We start from the raw sequence: 25388 nt of genomic DNA, 5'->3' as shown, positions 1-25388 counted from the left end.
TTCTTTTCTATTAAAAATGTAAACAAATCACAAGGAAAATACATAAGGAAAAGAAAGAAACAGAGGGAAAAGACAAGAGTGGATAGTGGAGAGGAAAGATCCAGTGACAAGACTTGATCATTTCAATTTTGATTCCATGGTCATCACTCTGATAGTCTCAGTCTTGATCTGTTTGGGGTGGAGGTCCATGCAACAAAGACACCTGACACCACCCCTGGAGGGGGCTTTTATACTGTCTGATGCAACACTGTGCAAATGAGTGGAGTTGTTCTTCAGGGACCTTTGACAGTTTATATTGCCTTCTAATGGCACAACTGCTGTTTGGCCCTGCTTCTGGCAGCTGCATAGTTTTGCCAGTTGTGTCTTACCAGAAAGGAGGAATACTCTCAGACCTATGTGTGAACACCTTCCTGGAGGGATAGTTTTGCATTGTTAGATGCAGTTGTTCCTTATCAGGAGGAAGGAGACTGGCATGATAAAAAGCATTACCCTAGCTTTGCAGGATCTGTTTCTTAAGAGCCTTTTCCCCTATCTGATGTGAAAACACCTTGTTTAAGACATCAATCCCAGGTTATCATGGAAACTGACTCAACCAGCCCACCCAAGAAAAGTTCAATCCATCACACTTGGGAAAACAGTGGACAAATCTGGTTCTTAGCCTTTATCTTTCTCCATGTTTAATATATCCAGGCAGCCAGCTCCCAGCTGCAAAGAGAGACCACTGCAGGAGGAACTATGCCAAATTCCACCTGCATCTGACTGGCCAATACCTCCAGTGAGAAACAATCCCTGCTCCCATGGAAAGGGTCCACATCTGAGAAAGGGCCTCCTCCACTAGCACCCCACTCCGAGTGTCCATGGACACCCCCTGCATGCATAGTCCCCTTTGGAAATACCTGGCAGGATGCCCACCCTGGTGCTGTGAGGACGAGCTGTGCTCCCAAGTGCATGTGGGCAGACAGGGCACATCCACTCACAACTCACAGGCTGTGATGGGCAGGCACCTCATGCTCCTTGTGTGAGCAGTCCTGCTGGAGCACTCTGCAGTGCTCTGAGTGCTTCACACTGGTTACGCAGAGCAGGAAGATTAGTCTCCAGGTTTTATTTCCCAGAAATCATTTGAGAACATAAGGAGCTTTTCTCAGCATTTAAGTGTTTGGTGTCTTGTGGTGATCATTAAAAGCCCACTGCTCACCACTGTACCATACAATAACCTTGTGGTACTTTTTCCACTTAAAAGAGAACAACAAAACTTATTTGACTTCTTCTGCTGTATGATAAAAGCTTCCCACGTGATCCTCTCCTCTTGTGAGACCCCACTTTGAGTAGTGAGAACAGTTCCAGTGCCTCCAGCAAAGAAGGACATGGAACTGCAGAAGCAAGTGCAGAGGAGGCCACACATTGATAGGAGGACTAGAGCACCTCTCCCAGATGGGCTGAGAGAGCTGGGCTGTCCAGGCTGGAGAAGAGAAGGCTGTGTGGAGACCTCCTAGCAACCCTGCAGTATCTGAGAGGGATTCTGCATCAGCAACTGTAGTGACAGGACAGGAAGTAATGGGTACACACTGAAAGAAGGGAAATTAACCTTTAATATTGGGAAGAAATTCTTTACAGTGCAGCTGGTGAGACACTGGCACAGGTTGCCCAGGGAGGCTGTGGATGCCCCAACCCTGGCACTGTTCAAAGCCAGGCTGGACAAGGTCTTGAGCAAGCTGATCTAGTGAGAGGTGTCTCTACCCAGGGCAGGGGGATGTTGGGACTAGATGGTCTGGGAAGGTCCCTTCCAACCCTTAACATGCTAAGATTCAATGAAACTGAGACGTACAACATGGAGTCACTACCTATTGTGTATTAACTTTCATGCAAGTGGACAAGTTTCTGTATTTTCCTGAAAGACAAATTGCCTCTCACAGAACTGCTACATAGTCATTGAGGATTACATCTTGCTTACTACACCGAGACAGGTAAATGATCACCAGGTACCACCACAGCTCTAACTTTCCTTTTACTTGCAGTATTTTTATAATGCAAAACAATACAATGAAGCGTAAAGACCTTGAAGGTAGCAGGAGTAATAGAAGAAGAAAATCCCCAGCAAAACAGATCTCCAAAGAATTTTTAAAAAGAAGGGGGGGAGGGAGTAAGCAGGACATGAGAGTGTCTCTACTACTACAAGAGTGTAATTGAATGTTCTATCTTTGCATGAATAAACACGAAAAGAAACTTTCACCTGAAATAAGGGTCACAAGTCTAGAGTATAATCTAAAAACCAGACATCTCAGAACAGGAGGAGGAAAGAAAGGACATTGGTTCTGATTAATTGTGTTAAATAACTGGCATTATGAGGCAAAACAGAACAAATTTATGAGATGTCACAACTCAGGTTGCTTGGTTAATTGTAAGAGGAACTGTAATGGCTAATGAAAACACTGTCTTCTTAAAATGACACATGAAAGAATGAAGCTTCAATTAGCACACTGTGTGGATCTTACTCCCGGAGAAGGCAGCTACTCTGTATTGCATGAATGATCCCATGCTTTAGCAACCTACCCAGATTCTTGAAGTGAATGCAGATCTGTCAGAGTGTTTCTTGGATTTACAAGGAATCATAACATTCTAAAGCAGTTCAAAGGTTTACTATCATCATTTTTTGTGCTTTATCCTTACCCTCAGGTTTCTTTCTGATATCCTGACAAATACAGACTTAGATACGATAACTTTGTCTCTTCTTCATTTTTCCCACTCTGCAGGCTATGGTTGCATTCACTGTCAGTCTCATGAGGTTGTATGGAGCAGGACTATCCCCATCAGCTTTAGTGTAAGAAGAGTTTCAGTGCAGGAACAATGCTCTTCCATAATCTTGTAACCTGATTTATGGGGCCAAATGTTGTTCTGACTTTTCACATGCCATCTGACATCAGGTGCATTAAATGGAGGACAGGAGACAGGACAGAACTGGCTCCCTACTATCTGGAAGAGATGCAGTTAAGGCAAACAAGATCTAGCCCTTCCCTGGTTGGTCACAAGCCTAAAAGATTATCAGAATAGTCCAACCAGGAATGTATGTGTATGCCATGATTTTTATTTTTTTTTTTTTTTTAATTATGGACATTCTAATTTTGGGTCACATACATTGCAGTGAGAATAGGTCTAAAGTATGCTACATGTTTTGGAAGCTGGAGCTGTTCCTCCATTACAGGTTATTTCACCTGCCATATAAAAAAGAAACACAGAATTAGAGGCACAGTCATAAATCTTCTCAGTCACTGCAGGAGTTTTTAAGAACTTTTATGTTATCCAATGATCGTCATAGGTCACACCTGTAGCACTATATCTAGGGCTGTCTGCTGTGCAAAGTAATTGTGCATGTAAGCCTTGGAAAGAGTATTGTAGACAGTGGAAATTTTCTTTGCTTGAATATTAATTACTTATTCAGGAAATAATTCTTCAGAGATTTTCTAGATCATAGTTAAAACACTTACTTTTGATATTTTAAGTTAACTACTGTGAATTAAACTGAGATAAAACATCTAGACAGCTCTAATAATTTCTAAACTGTATCATTTGAGCAATGTCCACACCATTAGAATGTCAGAATTTTGGTCCAATTTGTAACAAAAGTCTCTGTGGAATGAAGGCATGCATTGGTCGCAGATGTTTGATCAGACATTTGGGAGAGGCCAGGAGAAACTTCTGTTTCTGCCTTTTTGAGAGTCAAACAAATCCTCAGGCTACCAAAAAAGCTTTCAACCAGTGCTCACTACCACTGATGATTTTCACTACTATACACTTCTTCTGGGTTCATAGAAGAAAAAAAAAACTATGTTCAACCAAAATAAATTGCTACTGGGTACTGCCATTACTGCTTGCTTCTAGGTAGTACCTAATCTGGGCTAGAAATGGGATGAACCATTATTTCTTAAACTTTCTCCTAGGGCTTTCCCTTTAGGACTTTGTTGTAACTTTTCTTAGCTTCTGCTTCATGACTGTGGGACAGCAGATCAGCCAAAGGGATGTTTACCTGCTGTTTTCCAGGGACAGCACATGACATTCTGCTCTCTCCACCTGCATGGGAATTCATGCTCAATGTATTCTCACTAGTTTCTCAGTTAATAGTGGTTGGAGTTTTAAGCTGGTGGCCTTTTTGACAGCCTGTCTTGGTGTCAGGTTTGAAGGCAAGGTGATCAGCCTCACCAGTGGAGCCAAATTTGTGCAACTTTTTCTGGACATCTTACCAGAGTATCTGTGTCAGCAAAGATTGCTGTAATCTGTGAGAGTATTCATAAATATGTTTTTGAGTTAGGAAAGAAAGCTAATTACTTTTGCTGACCTCTCTTTGCAGCCATTCTCTCTTCCTCTTTTTTCTTCTCTTCCTCCAGAGCTTTAATTTTTGCATCATACTCATCAGCACGGGTCTTCCACTCATTTCTGTTGTTCAGCAGCCCATCAAGCATAGGCTGAATTTCCTCATGGAAACGGGAAAATTCCTAATCAAAACAGACCTCTCAGTACAATGCAGTGCAGAGGGAATGCTTGTCCATCATACCCCAGGATAGATTCTGACACCTCACATCCAAAGCTGATGCTTCTGATCAATGGCAGAAAGAGGCACCAGGTTGCAATGCCCCAGAAAAGGGCAGATTTTCACTTGTCTACCCATCCCTCTCCTCAGGAGTGGTACTGCTGCACCAGGATTCAGTCAGCTGGGATTTGAATTCATGTTGAGAAGGGTGGGGTATGTAAGGGTGCACTTTGCTTACCTTATAGACAAATGTGCACACAAAGTCAATGAAACCCACTTGAAGCTTTGGAAGCTCAGCAGCTTTCCTTCGGTCCATCATGGGCTGTGGGAGGACACAAATTCACCATGATTTATGAGAACACTTAATTGAAACATACACCTCTATTTTCTCCCCAAAACTGCCTTGTTGTGTCAGCCTGGCAGTTCTGTCATGCTGTCCTAAAGACTGTCCATTTCAGTCCTCTTCCTCAGCTGCAGAGGAGTGAAGTGGGTTCATTTCCATTGCCATTTTAGCAGAAATTTTAGGCAGTATTTCAAGTGTCTATGGATGGGGAGGAGAAAAAGTTTTGCCCCTCAAACAGATACCAGGAAAGGTTCATGTTGTAAAGTGTTGAAGAGGTTTTAAATTGTCTAAAACATGACTGAACAAGAAATCATATTCTTGCAAGGTCTTGTTGATTACTATATTACTTGTGACACCACTGTGGGTAGTGGGGATGCACAAAAGTCTACTTTAAAAATCCCCAAACTACACAGATGAAGGCCACTTAAGGAATGACTCCTGCCTCTTTCAATGTCAAATTTAACTATTTTAAAAAGTTAGAAATGTCCTTCCATTTACCAATAATTCCTTGACTCAGTGAAGTCTGTGCTTGCAGTTTTTCTTTTTATTAGAAACTCTTCTTTCTTCTGTGACTTGTCTATTTAGTTTTTCATTTTTTCTGTAAGGGACCTGCACAAAATCTCCAGGGGGAATCAGCCCTTGGTGGTTCACAGCCACTGAACCCACCTAACTATATGGACAGCTGGACAAGAGGCATTGGTCACTCTCAGGGATGCTCTTCACTATCTCAGAACACACTTTTCTAAAGGATTTTGGCAAGCTCCTGTGATTTCAGGCAGATACAGAGCACTCAGAGCAGCACTGCTTACAGTAAGTCTCTGCTGAGACTTGCTGTCTGAACTGAACTGCCTAGTTCTTGCACAGTACTTACAATGGGCTGTTGCTGAAGAACGCTTATTTCCAGATCTCCTTGCTCCCAGAACTCAGCAGCTACCAGCAGAGCTACCTACATTGTCACAGAGGGGAAAAGTTAGCACCAACGTCACCCCCATAACTTGATGCACTTCACACCTCCATTCTGAAGCAAATCTCACTTATCCTTCTGTTTCTCCTTGGCCAGCCATAGCCTCACTCTTTCTCCAGGGAAGGGCAGCTGTGGCAATAGGATTGCACCTGCCTAGTGACAGCTCAACAGTTGTATTGCACTGGATCTCATTAGGCCACTGCTCATCTACTGAGAAACATTTCCAATTTATTCCCCTCAAGGATTTGCCTACTGGTCACCTTGTGGGTGTCTAATTTATTTTTTTTGTTCTGTTGACCGTTCTTCATGCTGAACAGGAAGGTAGGTTTTATTTCTTTTACCCTCCTTTAAATTTTAAGGTTTATTGTTTAGCAATTGCTCAAGGAACTGTTCAAGAATGAACTCCTAAAGGAAATCAAACAACTGAGCAAATAGATATTGCTGTAATAAAGCCAATGAATATGTTACATGTAAAAAATCTCACTGTGACTCAAAAATCTATGTAACTGGGAGGTTTGTCTTGTGTTATATTTTGTTGGTTTGTTTGGGTTTTTGGGGGGTTTTTTGTAAACATGAATTTTGTACAGAACTCACAACTACAATCCAAAAAATTGGTTAATACATCAAAACCACAGCTATTCATTTTGGTAATTTTGGCAGGAGACTTTGATTTAGCTTCTAGGCAGCTTTGAGACTGCATTACTTGAAGTATAAGCTACAGAAATCCATCAGGATATCAAGGATCATCCATCAGGATACCTGACCTTACTCTGGACTTCCCAAGGCTTTGTGATAGCTGACAAGTCACAAGCAGTCATCATCATGGCCCTAAAAACAGGAAAGAAATTAATTTATTCCCTATCTTTTCAGGCTCAGAACCCTCATACCCCAGTACCATATCAGGTATCCCCTGGCACCTTCTGAATTGATAGATGTGTTGCTGTAACAGCCTTGGTTCTGACTAGGACACTCGTCAAAGGCTGCTCTCTTGATTGGAATGGAATTATGATGGGGAACTACTTGCTTCTAGCACCAAGATGTTTGCTGCTTCAGTCATTGCTGGGCTGAACTCCTTGACCTTGGATTAACACCTCTGGCTCCCCCACGGGTGTATAGCAGTGCAGTGAGGTGGTGAGAGCACTTCATCACCAGAAGAATCTGTCTGGTCACAACAGCAGCTTTGAGCAACTGGGATTAGCTGCCACTGGGAGGAACAGCTAATGGATAGGATGTCCCTGTTTGTGGCCTACAGGGTGATCCGGTAAGAGTTCATAACCAGAAGGGATCCTGCATCTCCTTAGGAATATATGACCAACAGGACACACTTATGTGGGTGAAGAACCCCTTTAAGTTTTTTTTCCCCTGGGTTGTCTTCCCTGCTTTGCCAGCCCACCAAATCTGAGTGTCCAGTAATGGATCGCTTGCTGACTTTGCACTAAGTGCAGCACAGAGCTTATCCTGGAGCTCTCACCGAGTGTCACATCACTGACCTTTCCCCAGAGCCAATTACTCACATGACAACCTCTTTCTTTGTGGTCTCCAGAGACAGATACTCAGTCCAGGCTGTTGCGCTGTCATATGTCTTAGACTCATCAACGATCTTTTGAAACATTGTTCTCTTTCTTTGGGGGGGTGGGGAGGAAGGTTTAAAAAAAAAAAAAAAAAGTGAAAAAAAGGAAAAATCTATGAAACAAGGAAACAAATATGTCAAAAACAGGTGGCTGATCCTGGTATTGGTAACTCTGCCAGAATGGTTTCCAGTAGTTGCTGTCCTGACACTTATGCCCCAACAAAAGCAAGCACCATCATCTGCTCCCTCAACTATTGTAAATGCCTTAAAAATAAATACAGTGCTGAGATATGAGCAGGTCCTTCAAAGTACTGCAAGTTATGTCAGCTGGGAAATGCTCCCACCTTTGTTGGCAGTACAAGAAGTCTTTGTCCTTAAATGTTAATCCAAACAAAACGTCAAGGTCAAACTGCAGAAACCTAGAGCTAGCAGGAGGGTTTTTTAAAGCTACTGGGCTTTATATACTTAGTCAGGCATTGTTAACCTTGTTTATATAATCTAAATATATATAGGGAATTCTGATGAATGGTTTTACACTACACACCTTTGTTTGGAGTGGCACAACATCTGGAGAAATCTGAGGTTTCAATATTAGCAGAGAAAAGAGCTCGGCCATATCAGAAAGTGATTTGTGTATGTGTTCTGTCATCAATAATCCTGTGTCTTAGCTCAGCCAAGTCTTTGCTTGGAGTTCATGGACCAAGGAAGGCAAGGACCAGTTTGTTCCCAACTGGTGAGGAAGTGGGGGTATATAGATAGATTTTGCCATACAGATACTGTATCTCCAGAGTAAGTGTTCTGCATATTCCAGCCTCCCACAAATTCCTCTTTTTTGGACTGTTTAAATTTTGTGTAATTTTACTGTAGTGTAAAAACTACAGAAGCAGTATCTGGTCTTGACACAGTATTTTGAAAGCACATTTTGAAAGTTCCTTGCTAATTAGGAAGTTTTATGTCACTGAGTTTCAGCCTCATGTCCCAAAAAGTTAACAGCTGCTGCTCTGAGATTTTGGCTTTTATGGCCCTTGGGTGTGAAACAGACTATGAGCTGGACATTTACCTATAATGAACTACTTGTTACTTGTGTCAGGCCACTCTCACAGAGAAGTTAGTATAGTCCTGGCCAGCCCATTTGCCATTTATGCATATTTTCAGAGCTGAACTGCTAGGTAAAAAACAAAACAAAACAAAACAAATCCTGGCATTTCTTCCCACAGAGGACAACATAGCCGTGCCTTGTTGGCAATAGGTGGTTAAAAAGTCATGTATATGATTTAATTGAGTAGAAGTTCAAAATTCTTTTGACTTATTTGAGTTCTCCCACCAGGTCTGAGGTCAGTCTTAAAGGCAGGCTCCCAGAGTGAGTATCTGTGAAGAGAACTGCTGCATGGCTTTCAGAGCAAAGCATCACATTTGGTCTTTCTGAAGTGCCAGCTGCTTTCTGCCTTACACACACAGTGTATGTGACCGACTTACTTGAAGTAGAGTGCCAGGTCTGTTGCTATAATGGCAATTTCCATCAGGTGAATCACATGCTCATGCTGTCTGCGGTTGAGGTTCTGACATATATTCAGTGACTGAAAAGCAAAGCAAAGGGCATTGAAAAATCCAAGCTCTATGTTATCATGAGTTCCTGGCCACCTTACTTTCCCAAATATGTTCACTTTTTTTTCTTTCAATAGTTCAGCTTGCTCCTCTCAGGTGCAAGGGGTGGGAGCCTGTCCACTGCATGTGGTGCCATTTCCTCTTTGATTCACTGAATTAAATGGGGGAAGGTTGTTACACAGTGTCTACACAAACTCCATCCCCTGACTACAGTGTAAATTTGCCTGAAATTAAAAGTTGTGGAAACGTGTCAGCCTTGACACTGTCAGAGGGGCTACAGGAGAACAACCCTGTATTTAACATATTCCTATGAGGAAAATTATGTGGCTTCTGAAGGAACCAAGACATGCATTTAGGCAGCCCATGTCTTTGGTCCTGGATGTTAATAGAGTCCTTTGGAAATGAGGCAGCTTCAGTTTCTTGGCATCCAAACCAGAGAAAGGTCTTGTGCTGACAACTCTGTTGTTAATGAGAAACTTCCCTAAAAGGAAATTATTCATGTCCTTATACTATAGTTCATTACTGACCTCCTCAGAGAGCAAGAATTTTCCAAACTCCAAGTGATGTCTCTCTAAAATAGAGGATCCATGAAGTTTAGCTAAAGGATTTTGAGATCTGTTTGTATAAAGGAAAAATTGAAGACATTATTAGTGCAAGTTAGTGCAGCACTTAAAAATGAAAAGAAGTGTCTAATTTTGTATTTCATTTCTGTCTCACGTAAGTTCAATTCTTTTTAAAAGGTTTATGAGTAGAACTTTTTAACAGGTAATGACTTCAGCCTAATAAAAGACTCTTGTGACATTGCTTATAACTCTTTGGACACTATGTAAAACAGTCTTCCAACTACAAATTTCACTCCAAATATTGTTCATGACTGCAGTGTAATTACTCAGCTTAGTAAGTTTGTTCAATTCCTGAATAACTACATGTTGATATGTGGCAATAGGAACAGAAAAACCTGCAATCCTTGGACACCTTCTGAAAAGCAAGGCCCTTTTGTAACAAAAACACAAACCAACTTCACTTAACTTAATTTTAACACTTAATTTTTCCAAAGCTCCGGGAAATATAAGACAATGTAGCCAGCAAGCATTGCAGAAGAGCCGTGATCTGACCAGTTTAAGTGAGCAGCAGAGCCTTGATTAGGTAATGAAACTATGCAATTGTTTAGCTGTAGCTAATGAGTACCTACTGAGAGCAACATTCTCATAGGTGCTTTGTTTCTGAAGGTAGTGAGCGCAATGCCAAGAATGGTGCTTTCTCCACAGATACAGCAAAAATTGGTCATCTTATGTCCAGTATGGTTCTGTTGGCATCCTAAGTCTCCTGTAATGCTCAGGATACTGAGTGCCTGCTCTGCACCCCTTCCACACTGTAATGGTTATGTAGAGTTATGCTTTAACCTAGAGAGGTTTGCTGGAAGGTAAAGAAAGTTCCAGGGAGCACAAATTTTTCCCACTGGCCAAAGCATAAGCCCAAACACTGCAGCAAGCTGAAAAGCAAGGTAACTTGTAAAAGAAGGTTGTTACCCTTGTGTGTTGAACAGAGCTGTACTGGAGTTTTGTGTTATCATAGCCTGATTCCACTCCAAGCAAGAGCAACAGAAAATGGTTTGAATTGGTAAGGAGATGCTTACTTCATTTGGTAGAGGTTGTTGGTTCCCCTGTGGTCAATATCATGGCACAGAGCAGCAGTTACCATTGCAAGGGCTTCGAGGTCAGTGTAGTAACGCTTCAGTTTGCCAGTCTGGAGGGATGAGAATTTATATGCCACGTGTTAACATCTCTGACAGGAAAAGGTACTGAGCAGTGACTGCTCTGTGCTGGGGATGCCCTGGGACAGTCCAGAAGAACAGAAAATATTTGTGAACTGAAACATAGTACATGGTTGACTTAGGCTAAAATGGGAAATCAGCTTTAAACAAAACATTTCAGACCCAGGCAGGCACATCTGTAGTGGTTATGTGTTTGATGCACATGTGCAGGGTTGGCTACCCACTGCTACAGAAGCCTTGGCCCTAGGATTCACCCAGGCTGTCATAAGCAACCCTCCCAGTCACTGCACAGAAAGTACTCTGTGAAAAGGCTCTACATCTTTCTGAGCAATGTGGTGTCCAGCTGAATCACCCAAAGGATTATCCAGGGGTGGTAGACATAAGTCTGCTGCCAGGTGTGTGGGCAGATGTGTGACAGATGTGTGGAACCATCTTCATTGGTTCCTGGCTGGTCAATTCCTGCTGTGGAGCAGCAGTCTGACACCTGCTTTTCTTGTTGAGGTTCCTGTTGCCCTGAGGACCTGTGAGAAATTACATGTGCCAGGTTCACAGTAGCAATAGGCTTAAACCTGTGTCTGTTCTAGATGGAAATGGAAAGTATGAGTTTGTGTCGAACCCAGCTTGACTTCAGTCTGGCTCTTACTGTCAGAATCTACTGGAAGGGTGGAAGTCCTGTAGTCTCTCTCCTCTACTCTGCAGAAGGATTTAATCTGGAATCTATTCAATACCATACACATCTGTATCTATGAGAATTAAAGCTCCCCACTCATTGGCCAACACTGACCAAAGCTTTCTTCACATGACTGTCGCTTCAGGCAAAGGGAGACCTCGTTTAGCAGGACCTGTGCTAGGAGTGACAAACCTTTTTCCAACACCAGGGTTCACGGGGAGCCCCTGTGCATTTCTCAGGAGGGACAGAAGACCTGCTGTACCTAAAGCTGTACCACAGAATTGCCCGGGGTGGCGTTTCCTTACCATCAGGAGCGTGAACATGGTCTGTGCAACATTGAAGCCATGGCGCCAGTTGTGGTAAGTTATCTTCCGGTAGCCTTTGCTGACAGAGTACACAAACCTCACCAGAACCTGCCAGTGGGGAAGAGGATGTTAGTGTGGGGGATGAAGATGCTGCCTGTTCATCTTGCAGTAAGGGTCATGTCCAGAAATCATGGATGCGGTTCAAAGCAGCTCTACAGAGGTGGGCCCAGAAAGGGATCAGAAACTGCAATATCATCAGGCTACCCTGACAATGGTGATAAGAGTCAAGCTTAGTAGGGAGCAAGACTGGACACTAAAATATAGCTGTTTTCTAATATCACTCTCTCTTTTAAAATTCTTTTTTGTAGGAAAAATAAAATCACAGGGATGCCTCTGCATCCCTGCAGAGCACTGCCTAGAGGAAAGGCGATTTCATCTTACTGTTTGTGAATTAATTGAATTTTTGTGTTTCTCTAGGTTGTCACTTGAAAGATTTGTCCCCTTGTCTTGTGATTTATACTGATCTATCTCACTCTTCAAGAGATACGGATCCATACATGTAGAGATGAATGATATTTATATCACCTAAACAATTACAATATAGGGCATTAGATAGAAAACTGCTTTTTTCCCTCTGCAGTCTACTTCTCCGTGTGTACTCCCTCCTGTAGCTATGCAGGTTTTCTCATTAAAGAGAAAATTATTTATGAATGAGTATTCATTTCCTTAAATCTCAGCTATTAAGAATCACTGCTTTTCGCACCTCTTCCAGGGGTTAGTTGTTCCAGAATAGATATTTTGAATAGTTTTGACACTGACATTCTGCGTGCAAGAAGCGCAGAGGTAAATCCCCTTCCCTCCCCATCGCCATCTTGACTTTCCAGGGTGAAAACTTTTCCTGCAATTACCCCCAGATCCCACTAGATGGGAATCGACTTCACACGATATGCGGAGAAATCCCTCTGGGAGCGGCAGAGCTGCTGAAATGCCAGTTTCACGAGTCCTGAACGGGTTTGAATTGCTCAAGTCGTGAGTTCGCAAGTCAGGGCTCATGGACTCCTTGTTCCTACAGGGTCACACCATTCCTGTCGACAGGTTGGTGCCAACTGCGCCAAATGAAGGCACATCCATGTTTGCATGGGGATGAAAAACAAAAAAATAAAAAAACCAAACCAAAACAAAACCAAAAAAACAAAACAAAACAAAACAAAACAAAAAAAAAAAAAAAAAAAGAAAAAAAAACGAGAAAAAAAAAAAAAAACGAGAAAAAAAAAAAACAAAACACCACACCCACACAAAAAAAAACCCCACTAAAACTTGCCAGAGTGGGTTTTGGGTTTCAGCAAACTTTGGCTGAAAGCTGCAGGGTACATACTCCAGTAAAGGAAGCAGGCACACAGGTAGGCACTCCCCACTTCGCTCCTGGGAACCGTGTTTCCACACTGTGGCTGGGAGTGGCAGTGGATACAGAATGTGCAAGCAGCGTTTTCCTGAGCCTACCACCCACACACCCATATAGACCTCACAGCAGACCCACATCTGTGGCAGGCGGTGAGGAGCAGAAGAGAGCAGAGGAGGCCAACTTTACGCTCCAGTCCCACAGGAGAGACTGTTCCCTGCCCTCAGCAGGGTAAGGGGGCTCAGGACACACGACCCCCTCCCTGCAAGCCCCCGTGAACCCAGTCCTGTGGCTGCTCTGTGAGCTGTGCTGGGCATGCACAGGGACCCCAGTGCATGCCACAGCAAGGGCAAGTCTGCTGTACGTCCAAGGCAGGAGATCCTAGCTTTTGCCAGCTCATACCTCCTGTGGGATCTGGAACTTCTTCACCACGCCAAGCTCGTAGTACATCTGAATGCCACACTTCACCAGCTCTAGCTCAGTGCAGTCGAAATCAGAGAACCTGAACTCATAGATTTCGAACTTACTGGGTCCCGGGAGTTCTTCTTTCTGTAAGAGAGGTGGGCCGGTTTATTGCTGTGCTGCTTATGTCATTCCTAAGCTTTGCTAAATAAAAATGTATCTGTTTAATGCTGCTTTTCTTTTAGAATATAGAACACAAATAGACTGAAATGAAGTTTTTTATGATAACCTCATTAGTCGAGGAAGAGGGAGGGCAGTTTTGTGCAGGAAATACAATTTGTTTCCTGTTAAGCATTTGATTTGATATAGTTTGAAGACTCAAAATGGGGGAAGACTTACAGCCCTCCTTAATTACTCTGAAAAACAAAATGCTTGACAAGCCAAGGTAGCTGATGTGTTTCCAGATGGACTTTGAACCCCTTGAGATAAAGAGGCAGAGAGCAGAGACTCCCCAGGAGCTGCAGAAGGCACTTGCTGACACATACTAATGATAATCTCAAACTCAGGCAGCAAAGGAGGGCAGGGTATGCTTTGCCTTCACCCTTCACCAGGTAACAGCATGCCAGCACCGGGAACTCTTCCCTACATCTGTGCAGGGAATATTTCCTTGCCAGGGCTGTTCTTTCCAGCAGTGCATTGTTCTTACCAGAATGCTCGCCAGCTCCTCTTCGTCACACTCACTTGGCTCCTTCCCCAGCTTTTCTCGTGTTGGCTGCAAAAGGCATGGGTGTGTTAAGGAGACAACTGAACTCCACTGGACTTTGCACTGGGCAGCTTTGGGGCAATCTAGGGCAGCTCTCGTATGCATATTGTGCTTCTTTTTTGGACCTTACTTCAATTTCTTATCTTTCAACACACATTTCCTGATAGCATTCTCGCTCTCTTTGATTTTGTTTTGTGTTTCCCTCACTTGCAAATGTCCCCCTAGAGCCAATGTTGCAACTGGGTCCTCTAACTTCACATCCTCAGCACTAAGGAGGTTTTGAGGAATAAATCAGTTCCTGTTCCACTCCTACAGCCCAGCCCAGAGTAGAACCTCTAAGTCAGCTCACTTTGCTGAGGAAGTTAGAAAGAACACAGGGGCACAGTGTGCCAAGGTGGAGGGCAGACCACAGAACCAAAAGAAAGACTCACTCTGCCTCTGTGCAGTTAGTAGGGCCCAGGTGCTGCCGCCACGTCATGGTGGCTGGAAGCATCTCTGTGAAGTGGGAGACCTGTGTCTGTGCCACAAGTCGTGGGCCAGGCCAGTACACTTGTGTGTGAGTTTCACGTCACGAGGCATTACCAGAATTTCCTGGATTTCATCCTTGTCACATTTCACGTGGTAGAGCACCATGTCCTGAGCAATGTCCTTACGGTTCTCCAACTTGTTCATCTTGTCATATGTGTCTGTGTTGAGTACAGACCAGCCCAGGAACTGTGTCAAGGACTTGGTAAGGGGAAGAGAAGGAAACAGTGAAGTAGCCATAACATCTGTTCCTCAAAGACACAGAAATTTAATTTTTTTTAAAATATGTATGATACATTTTTAAAGAAACACAAGCTCAACTTTGGCCAAAATTCTAGCAATGAGCAACCACATCTTTGCTCCCAGCTGTGATTTGCTCCTCAGCAAAGCAGCTCTCCTGCTGTTGAATCTGCCCAGGACTTGAGAGCATCCATGCTGTGGAGGTTGAAGGACTTTCTGTCCAGTTCAGGGTATAGAAAACTATTTCTGTGTTGCTGCAGATGTCTCCACACCTGTGGAAACATTTCTGTCACAATGGTGGCAGCAGGTCAGGAGCTCTCACTCAAAGGATGGCAAGGTGGTCTCATCACTTTTCACATGTATTTACTCACATCCTGTGTTTACTTTCAAGTTGTTTGCTGTCCAGTGGCCAATTCAAACTGATTTTTTCCCATGATCTTTTTGTTTGATAAGAAAAGTCTATTTCAGGAAATGTCCTGATTGATAACAGGTGCCAAGAGCTAAATACTTGTATTTCATTGAAACTAGCATAGGAGCATTTCTAAGGAGCAAGGTCTTTAATCACAGCCACTGTTGGTAGATTTAATAGCTGGTCTCCCTTTTTATCATAGCTACATAAATAATTTCTGTGTAATTTTTCGAGGGACTTGCCCAGCCAGTGACAGCTAGCTGTCAGGTGTGTGAACACAGGTCAGAATGGTTGTTTTGGGACACAGTAGCTGCTCATGACTAGATGTGCAATCCAAGAATGCTGAAAAAAAGCACAAGAACATGGTTGGGTTTCACATACCAAACTCCCCCAGTATTTCAGACAGTTGCTTTCAAAATTTTCAAGCTGTTGTATATCGCCTTTCTAAGCAACAAAGATACCCACTTAGCTGCAAAACACTTGGGATGCTTTGCAGGTGTACAAGGAACAATAGTGACCTCTTCAACAATATGAATTTCTTCCAGCAAGAAACTATACCTCCATGAGGGTTTCATCCTGTTCATCAAATGGTTTCCCATCTTTTCTGTTATAAAATGTGACAACACCAACAATTTCTTCCCTTTTATTCACTATTGGCATGGAGAGAACGTTTTTGATAGTCCATCCTGATTCATCTAGAGGACCTTCCTTGAAGCAACAGCAAGCAGAAAGACATCATGTACGTAATATGTTTACTAAATACATGAGCACTCCAGTTTTACATTCAGACTACAGGCAAAAGGAGTATTTATATGGCTGATACTGACTCTACATTACTTTTCTGCAAAAACAAAAGTTGAATCCTTGATAGAATTGGAAGTTTGCACAATACCTGAAAGTTAAACATCTCATCTGCAGCAGCATTCATAATATTGCAAATCTAGGGGATCACACAGAAGAAAAAGTATTACAATATGGGCAATGAGAAGTTTAACTGCCAAAACAAAGGACTGAATTGCTGAGAAAGCAACTGTAATGGGTATGATCCATCTCCGAAAGACTTGAGGAATCCTAGGTGAAGTACTTACAAATCCACTTTCAGCCACATAGGCTGGTAGTCCAGTAACTAGTGCCCAGTGATCCGGGGTAGGATTTCTAATGAAAGAAAAATGTATAAGGGAAATGAAAGGTATGTGTTTACTGAAAAAAGATCATGGTGCTGAAATGTGTTCAGCTGATTGTATCATCCAGGTTTAGACCTGGAACACCCTGTCCCTAAATGATTCTGTTACTTTTAAAGGATCCATATGCACAAGCAAAAATTATCCATAAGTAATAAGTACATATTTTCCCTTCAAGGATTCAAAACTAAAGAAACAATAAAATAACAGTTTTCAGAGACTTTATAGAAAGTATTTCCTGGGAGTGAAGGCCATGTTTCAGACCTTCAACACAGAGAAAGGTAAAAGGAGGTTCCTGGCTAAGGATGTCTGCCAGCCTAAACTGTGAACACTGCTGTTCCCAAGAAATGGGGGCCTCTTTTTCAGCACATACACTAATTTAAAGCAGTGTTACCAGAACTGAGGGAAACCTCTCTTGTGTCAGATTTGTCTAAGCTGCCCAAGGCACCTCTGGAAAATGCAGTGGCAAGAAGAGAGGACAGTTCTTAGAAAGAGGGAGTCCCAATGTGTCAGGATGGGAGAGCAGGCCAGAGGTAGTCTTAAGATGGGGACAGTGATAGAAGGATTGGAGAGAAGCAAGGAAACCTCAGCACAAGGGCATCCTGGATGAAGCTCAGACACTGACACAGGGAAGGCAAGGCAGAGAGTGATGCCTCTGCCTGGCAAGGAGAGTGGAAAATTGCAGGCAATCAAGACAGCTCATTTCTGCATCTAAAAGGAACCACTTGTTGCAGTGGATTTTGGAGCCTGACTTCCAAGTCAGGATCCCAATGCCCTTGAGGAAATCTTTATCCCATGAAAATGGGAGTTGAAGCATCCACTAACATTCTGACTCTTGATTCTCTATCAGTCCTTTACATTTCCCCCCATGGGTGTCTTTAAAATGTGAGGAACCTTGTTTTTAGCTACACCCTGTGTCAGTCCCTAGCATAAAGGGACTGGGCACTTACGGGATGACTTTAATGTCTTCTTTTCCATGTAATATATAATCAATGACCTTGTAAAAGACTATTTCCTACAAGTAAAAAAAAAGAGTGGTGTTAAAATGGGCGGCAAGGCAATCCACCCAGAGAGGAGAGAGTTAAAGAAATCTTTTCACATACCCTGCCATCTGGGGTTCGAGGTCCTGAGTAGGGAGGTACTTCTCCCAACAGGACTGGCCACAGGTCAAAAAATTCCTGGATTTAAAATTTTAAAAAGTATTTTTAAAGTAGAAAAGAGCATTCTATCTCAAGCCTCAAAGCAACCATTGCTCTACCATGCTTGGTTTGGTGTTGTGTAAACAAGGGATGAAATAATAAAACTAATTCAATACTAGACAGCCGAATATCCAAATCTGTAAGTGTCAGGTGCATTTATATGGCTGCATATTACCATATAGTGACTATACACAGAGTGCTGATTCATTCAGTGAACAGTGAGCATTGGCTGTACTGAGAGCAAACAACTATGACGATGTTTTGTGTTCTTCATTTTCCAAAGTGTGACTATTGCCTGATCTACTACTTGCCAGATTGAAGAAGCGAAATACTTCTTTTGTTTTTTTTCTTATGTTATATTATAATGTTAATCAAAGTGCATTTAGCTTACACTAATGATCTTTTAAGACACCTTTTCACAAGACAATATGCCACAAGAGGTCTGTCAACAAGGCAGTCAGCCTTGGGACTATGGGACATAAAGGGCTCCACTGGTAAGGATGCTGTGTAACCACCACAAACCACCACATAAAGTTTGCCAAAGGTGCAAACCATCAGACCAAATCAGAGGTAACTTCAGTTCTGTCAGCTTGTTTTCATGAAGCCAGATGTCATCTAAAAACGTGGATATCATGAGCTTGAATGAGTCCTTGAGGAAGGTGGCTGGCTTGCTGATGGTTCCACAGATGTCTCAGTGTACTTCAGATACTCACAGAATTTATGAGGTTTTGTTTGTGCTGCAGACTTTGACCAGGACTGCCAAAGTCAGACTCATCTTCCCCTCCTCTGTCTTCCCAGCCTCCAACAATCCCACTCCAGTGATAAGCTCTTCCCCTTTCCCCTGATTTCATTAACATATTATCTTAACCTTAAAAAGATGCCAACCACAGTAGGAACAGTGCCTCAGTTACCACGCACTATTACTCCCTCAGTAAATCTTACTGCGTGCATCACCTCTCAGTGGATGACAGCAACCAAAAAGATGCACAGCACATGTGTGAGCACTCACCTTCTGCTTTGTCATGTCCAGGAGACCGACCGAGTACCGGTCACAGTTCAGGTATGCCCTCACCGTATAAAAAGCCTTGTGGAACTGCCTCTCAATGTCCGTCAGTTCCTCGAAAACCTTGTTAGCCGACCACAGCAGCACCTGCAGGATAAAATCAAAATGTAAGCACAGCCTTTCTTGGAGAGATTTGGGCTTCCCAAATGTTGGGTTACAGCTCCTGAAAAGTGCAGGAGACCTACACCGCTTCTTCACACTGGGAATTACTAGGGAGAAAGAGTCAGGTCATCATAGCATTGTGTGGGAGTCAAATGTTACCAATTCAGCACAAAAAGAAAGCAGTAATGTCGGGCAATGAGCTGTCCCCACCTAAATTTTATACCCATTAATAAAATGGGTATATAATAATAATAAAATATTGCACCCAAACCAGTTAACACCAAAAGCATTGCAAATTCCAAAGGTTGGTGTTTGAAACCTTCCCCAAAGTGGTTGAGCAGCTGTTTTGTGTGTGCATCAGCCTATGATCCCTTTCCCAATCTTCTGGTACATTCTACAGATGCACCTTTAAGAAAGCTATTAGGCTCTTTCATTTGTAAAAGCAGAGGTTACACAGATACTGCTCTGAAATGGTCTCACAAATACTGCTCTGCATCTACACTCTTGCTTAGCTTAGTTAGTGCATGTGTGCCTGTATCCAAGGTATGTGTCTGGCTTTCTAAACCCGGGAGATATGAGGAGCTGTGCTTCTGAAGCACTGAGAGCTGCAACCTGAAGCAGAGTGGACCTCTGCTTTGAACAAGAAATACTGTTACATGGCCACAACCAGAAAAAGCGTGTCTCACCTCTTCACTGGGCACTAGTAGATGTTTTTGAGGAATTCTGAGCTGTACTGGTCTGTTTCTAATCCATAAACTGGGACAACTCTGCCACCTATATTAAGTCTGAGTCATTCAGTGTCAGCATCCCTCCAACAGCAATGTGGTGTTGTCATACAAACCATTAGATGAAAATGAGCAGCAGTTTAGCTTTTTGACACTTTACAGCATGCAATAAGTACTGAAAGCCACAAGCCCGGTGAGAAGGACTGAGAAAAATAGCTGAAAAATATTTAAGTCAAGGAATTATGCAAAGAAGTTGGTAAAAATGTATTATATGATCTTCTAATAGGACTTTTACACAATACCTGAGCACAAGCAGACTGACTTGTCTTTGCACAAGCCAATTTACCCACAGTATCACCCAGTCTTTGTTGTTGGGATTTGCAATGTTAAAATCCTAGACCACTTTTGAGAATGTTGTTTGCTCACTCTGTACTTCAGTACTTTAAATTCTAACACAATGAACAGTGGTACCTTTCACACAGCCCTTAAGACGTATATCAGTCAGAGGTTTGACAGCTGAGCTATTGGCAGAACTAGAGGAGTGTGTCCTGCATCTTGTTCTTGCTTTCCTTCTTTTGTGTGGGGCCTGCTCAGACAGCAGTAATGTATGAACACAGAACTCCTGGGTTTAGCCCCAGAGCAGAAGCATTAGGCCCTCTACCTTATGGGTCTCCACTTTGTCTTCTAGCCCCCTTTTTTACCCTGACTAGTCCTACCATTAAGCTCTCAATAGGAATAAACCTTTGCTGGTTCTACTTTAGTTAACTATTCATCATTGCTGGTGTCTGTATCACTGGACCATCACTCATGTTTTTGAGAAATGAAAACAATTAGGCAAAGCATAATAAATTAATTAGAAGGTATAAGTGCTGTCCCAGAGCTTCAAAATAAACATTCATTCTGCATCTGTCACTAAGATAGGCATTTGTTCTCCATGGCAATCCCATTGGACAATAGAGAGTGGCTGCCATGAAGCACAGATGCAATTCCATGTCCTCTTGAGTGACAGCTATTGCCTGCTGCACAAAGTGATTGCAGGGATTCACATCCATCCCAATAAATCTGAGAGTCCTACTATAACCCAACTAAGGGAAAAAAAAGGTGCCTGAATTTCAATCCAGAATATCCTAAACTCCTAATATATGTTCCTTTCTACTAGTGGAGGCCAACACAATGTGCATATGACAACAATTTTACTGGCTCTAAGAGGAAATTCACTAGCACTTTTTAATGAGCATTTTTAGATGTTTCAGAAAATCTATTGATGCTGCTGTCTGAAAAGATGAAATGATCCAAGAGTGCTTCACAGCCTAAAGACAACAAAACATCAAGAGGTCAGTCCTGTAGAAACTGGTGCCACTGCATCAGGTCCTGCAGTTTTGCCAACAGCAGAAGAAAGAGAGAGTAATGAAGGACTCTGGGAAAGAAGGAGTATCTGAAAGCAGTTGCAGGCATCTTTCTTTCTGCTCTTCAGGTACAAATCTCTGAAGAAGATCAGATTCACCCTTTAAATCAGAAGAATGTATTAATTTGATTTTGAGACAGCCAATCTGCATTTTCACTCTTACCTGGCCTCTTCGAGTCTCACAGTTGTGAAGATAACTCAAGTGATAAATTTTCAAGTTCAAGGATGCAAAATTCAGATACTTCAGAAAAAGCTGAAAAGGCAAATTGTGAGATTCAATTGAATACATTAGCAATTTCATTACTGTAGTTCATAACACTGCTTGAAAAACGTCAAGGTAATTTCCCAGGATAAACGCTTTGCTTTGCACTGCCATGACATGAGGCTTATCCCACTGTATCTTTCCTGAAAGATCTGAGATAAGCATGCTCATTATAAGCCTCTTCTATGCGAGTGTGAATGCTCTTTAGGGAAACTCACACCAGTGGATCTTCACCGAAGCAGGCATCACCAGCATAAAAGGATCTCTGTTACATGGCAAAAGTAACAGCTCTTTGGTGGGAATTCAGCTACTGACCACTTACTGTTTCATCGGAGCTGGTGAAGTGTGGGCCGTTCAGCTTATTTATCGCCACAATGACAGCAACCAGATCTTTGCCATTCAAGATGGGCGTCGCAAGGATGTTTTTTGTGGTGTAGTCGGTGAGCTCATCCACAAATGGGCTGAACTGGGCACACTGTTTAATAGAGAATTTACAAATAAACATGTTTCACAACATGGCTTGAAACCAAGTCAAAGCACAGACCCTTAAAGTAAGCTGCCTAAAGAAAGTTTTGGTTAAAAAATTACCGAGGAAAAGAAATGAGTTAGCAGAAAATTGGACCATGTATGGATGATAAAGTTAATATCAAGAGCAGAAGGTGTGACTTTTGACTGCAACACGTGCACTTTTAACTTTCTGTGAAGATCTTGCCAATCATAAGCTTTAACAGGTCAGACTCTTTCAGAACAAGGGGGCTCTCCACTGGTTATTCTCAGATCAATGACATTCTTCATGGTACCTCCTCCATCTTTTCCTCTGACTTCTTGTTAGCACTGCAGAGCGAGCAGAGCCAGGTAGCACTGCATAGCCACAGGGTATAAACCAGTGCAGTCAATGGCAAGTTCACTCACCCTCATTTTCCTTCTGCTTTTACCAGGAATCTTGTTGTCAGCTTGCAGCATCTACCCTTAGTTCCTCTTGAAAAGCGGAGAAAGGATAGTCCAGGGAAAGCAGATGGCCAATCACCTCACCTGCACAGGGCCATATTGTTACCATCATCACCTGCTACGGGGGAGTGCAGGGATGGTCTTGCTGACCAAAGATATTCTCCCTGCTCAGGTGAATAAATTGTCATCTCTAAGCCATTCTATCCAGGTTAGAAAAAGCCACACAACTCTGATCATATCCAGGTTGCACAAGAAGGAATGATCACTCCCTAATGAATCTTCCCCCCATACCTTCCCCATTGTTGGCCTTTTCTGCCAAATGGGGTAGACCAAGCATTTGGTATCTAGGTCTTTTTCAAAGGAATTGTATCATGGCAATGTCTAAAAACACTAGAGTTGCAGCGCAGCACTTTGCTCACAGTAATGAAATCCTCCTCTTAATTTGGAGAAATACCAGAAACCAAAAAACTTTAAAATTTAGGTCACATTCTGATGTTTCCCCCAACACCAACAACACCCCCAGAAAAACAAACTAACAAACACAACCAACCAACCAAACAAACAAACCATGTTGCAGAACCAAAACAACGTCTCAGTCTGTTCTGTGGAAGACAAGAAAGGTTTTGCTGAAGGGATATGCCTGCACTGAGCAACAAATGAATGAATAAACAGATGGTCTCTTTGTAACTAGCAAACAATAGATGGAGTAATCCCAAATGCCATATTTGGGTCACATGGATTTTAGTTTTATACCTGTGATTAAAACAAAGCAGATGGTTATTCCTGCCATCCAGGTTTACATGACTGAACCAGAAGTATGGGGAGTGAATACTGTCATGAAGGCATAAACATAAAACATTAAAATGCCTCAGATCCCTCTGGATACTGCAGTTGCAATTTTTGCTGAAAGAGTTTTTTAGTCTAAGATTGTCTCTTGCTGCTTCTGATGAAGATCACCCATACACAGGTTGCAGTTAACGTACCTGCTCCATTTGATAATAATGCCTCTAAATGCCCTTAGCTAAATCTTCATCACAGCAAACATTTTTTTCAAAGGTCTTTTGTGGTGGAAAACCCTCTTTGTACTCACTATAAAGAATTTCTATGTCTTTGCCACTTACTCAGACAATACAAAATGGTGCGGGAAATTCCATGTGCATTCAGTGCAAATCTCCTACTTCACTCTGCTGGACTAGATGTGATTTTTCTTTTTTAGTTTGACAGGCAAGGTGTAGCAGTGCACTGTTTTCAGGCACTGAGACCTCGTGTAATCAATGTGCTCAGTTTCACATCACCCAATAAATGAAATCTGAAGGAACTTTCAGACTTGCTACTTGTTCCCAGTACACAGCCAGTACATCACAAGAGCTTTGACCAAGAACTGTGGTGTGCTGCTGCCTCTTGACCCCTGTGAGCCTCTCCTCCACCCAGATAATAAATAAATGGCAAACATACCTCACGGACATCCTTGATATTCATGGTTTTCTTGGTCTGAGCAACATGGCCCACAATGCCTATGTCCAATGGATAGACAATCTCGCAGTCTGGAGAGACCAGGCATTCCTCCAGAGTACTTCCCTCTTGGATGTTGAAAAGCCTTGTTGCCAGTTCAGGAGTGCCATTTCTCTGCCTATACATGAAGAGACTACAGCGGTCAGCATGAATAAGAGACCTGATTCTTCTCAGGGTCTTGAAAACAACTTTCTCCATGTTGATGCTTTCTTGCATGTCTTGGATCAACTCAAACAGTATTTCACTCTCATTGTTATCCCAGGACTCTGTTTTTAGTTTCTTCTCAAAATACTGCTTGGCAAAAGCAGGGTTGCCATCAAGAAACTTCTCCACGTCATCTTCACTAATGCTCATTGTGAATGCCCTGGATCTTGTGAGTAAGTAGTAGTCCAAAGATATGCAAGCAGCACTCTAACTTCTCATGTGTCTCTTAAATTTTTGTAATAGAAGATGCTGCTTCTGGATTAACCAAGTTTGAGGTATCCCTGCCAAGAGAGCTTGTCATCAGGAAGATGTATTCCTTTATAATGCTGAAGGTGAGTCTGTGGGAGGACGGATCTTCTCAACCAAAGAGATTAGATGACCTCTACAAGAGCTTTGGGTCAACTTTACTCTTCTTAATCTAACTGCAAACAAAAACTGAGTACTCACAATGTCTGAAAACACTCCCCTTTCTCTGGATAAACAGAACACTAACTGAAACAATTCTGTTGAGGGAGCAGCAACAGGGAAGGAGTGCATCTCCTAACATTGAAATAAGCTCTTTAAAGTCTAATTAAATATATACTGCTTGGGCCTAATCCTTGGCTAACAAGGTGACCATCTTATTATTTCTGCTCTCCCAGCTCCCAGCAGTAGCAGGAAATGCATTCTTCACGAAAGAACTCAGTGGCCAAAACAAAAATGTTGAGGTAATGCTGCTCTTTCAGGACTCTCTTTACTATTGCATGGCTCTATAGCAGCTCCTGTAAGGGCTGTTCTCTAAGGGAAGCACCAATCCTGAATATTTTAGTCCAGGGTTTGAACTGAATTGGCAAGGTCTATGGTCTTTGTTTCTTGCTAGTAAAAGCCATGACAGGAAAACATGACTCTTTGTGGCATCCATATAGGAAGGAATCTGGAGAGCTTCTGTTTGGGATTGCTGAATGGAAGCGCTCTGAGGAAACGTGGGATAAGCCCTGCAGACGAAATCAATAACGCACACCAAGCAAACTGGGAAAATAGAAATATTTCCCTCCTCACTACCAGTGGAGAAAGGGGGAGAATTATGGCTGTGAGGAACAGGAGTAGTTTCACCTCAATGAAGCCACAACACTGCAAACAGCAGGCTTGGGTCACTGTGATGCTGGGAGACAAAGTGCTACAGAGGCCATATAATTCAGAAGAATTGAACAAATGCACAGGAGATTCCATTACTGGAGAACAAGGATGAATCCCGCCTACTACATTGCTGGAAAATAAGCAAAGCTCACCTCCTCAAGGAGTAAGGGTCTAAGGGTC

At 42.5% G+C, this 25388-nt stretch overlaps 1 protein-coding gene across 1 annotated transcript; it reads right to left on the bottom strand.

The window, feature by feature from the left end:
- Window positions 1-1337: 1337 nt before the first annotated feature.
- Window positions 1338-24242, bottom strand: PDE6B (phosphodiesterase 6B). Its single transcript, XM_063423227.1, has 22 exons — window positions 23832-24242; window positions 21751-21903; window positions 21330-21419; window positions 18881-19021; window positions 17776-17850; window positions 17623-17687; window positions 16580-16646; window positions 16384-16431; window positions 16050-16199; window positions 14900-15043; window positions 14261-14326; window positions 13555-13701; window positions 11754-11861; window positions 10641-10750; window positions 9532-9619; window positions 8876-8976; window positions 7344-7451; window positions 6594-6657; window positions 5737-5811; window positions 4761-4844; window positions 4331-4487; window positions 1338-3209 (listed from the first exon to the last, which is right to left on the bottom strand). Exons 1-22 carry the CDS (start codon window positions 24240-24242, stop codon window positions 3151-3153), a joined length of 2511 nt encoding a protein of 836 aa, XP_063279297.1. The 3' UTR covers window positions 1338-3150.
- Between the last annotated feature and the right edge of the window lie 1146 nt (window positions 24243-25388).

Source organism: Prinia subflava, chromosome Z, assembly GCF_021018805.1.
Source record: "Prinia subflava isolate CZ2003 ecotype Zambia chromosome Z, Cam_Psub_1.2, whole genome shotgun sequence".
Lineage (NCBI taxonomy): Eukaryota > Metazoa > Chordata > Aves > Passeriformes > Cisticolidae > Prinia > Prinia subflava.
This window is presented reverse-complemented; position numbering and strand designations above follow the sequence as displayed.

Excerpts from the sequence above, each read along its gene's own strand:
- PDE6B (XM_063423227.1), bottom strand. The coding sequence starts at position 24,242 with ATGAGCATTAGTGAAGATGACGTGGAGAAGTTTCTTGATGGCAACCCT. Across the intron at positions 10,751-11,753 it reads CCATGTTCACGCTCCTGATG|ACTGGCAAACTGAAGCGTTA; the intron begins GTAAGGAAACGC and ends TCATCCCTCCAG. Across the intron at positions 6,658-7,343 it reads ACAAAGAAAGAGGTTGTCAT|GGCCATGATGATGACTGCTT; the intron begins GTGAGTAATTGG and ends TCCTGTTTTTAG.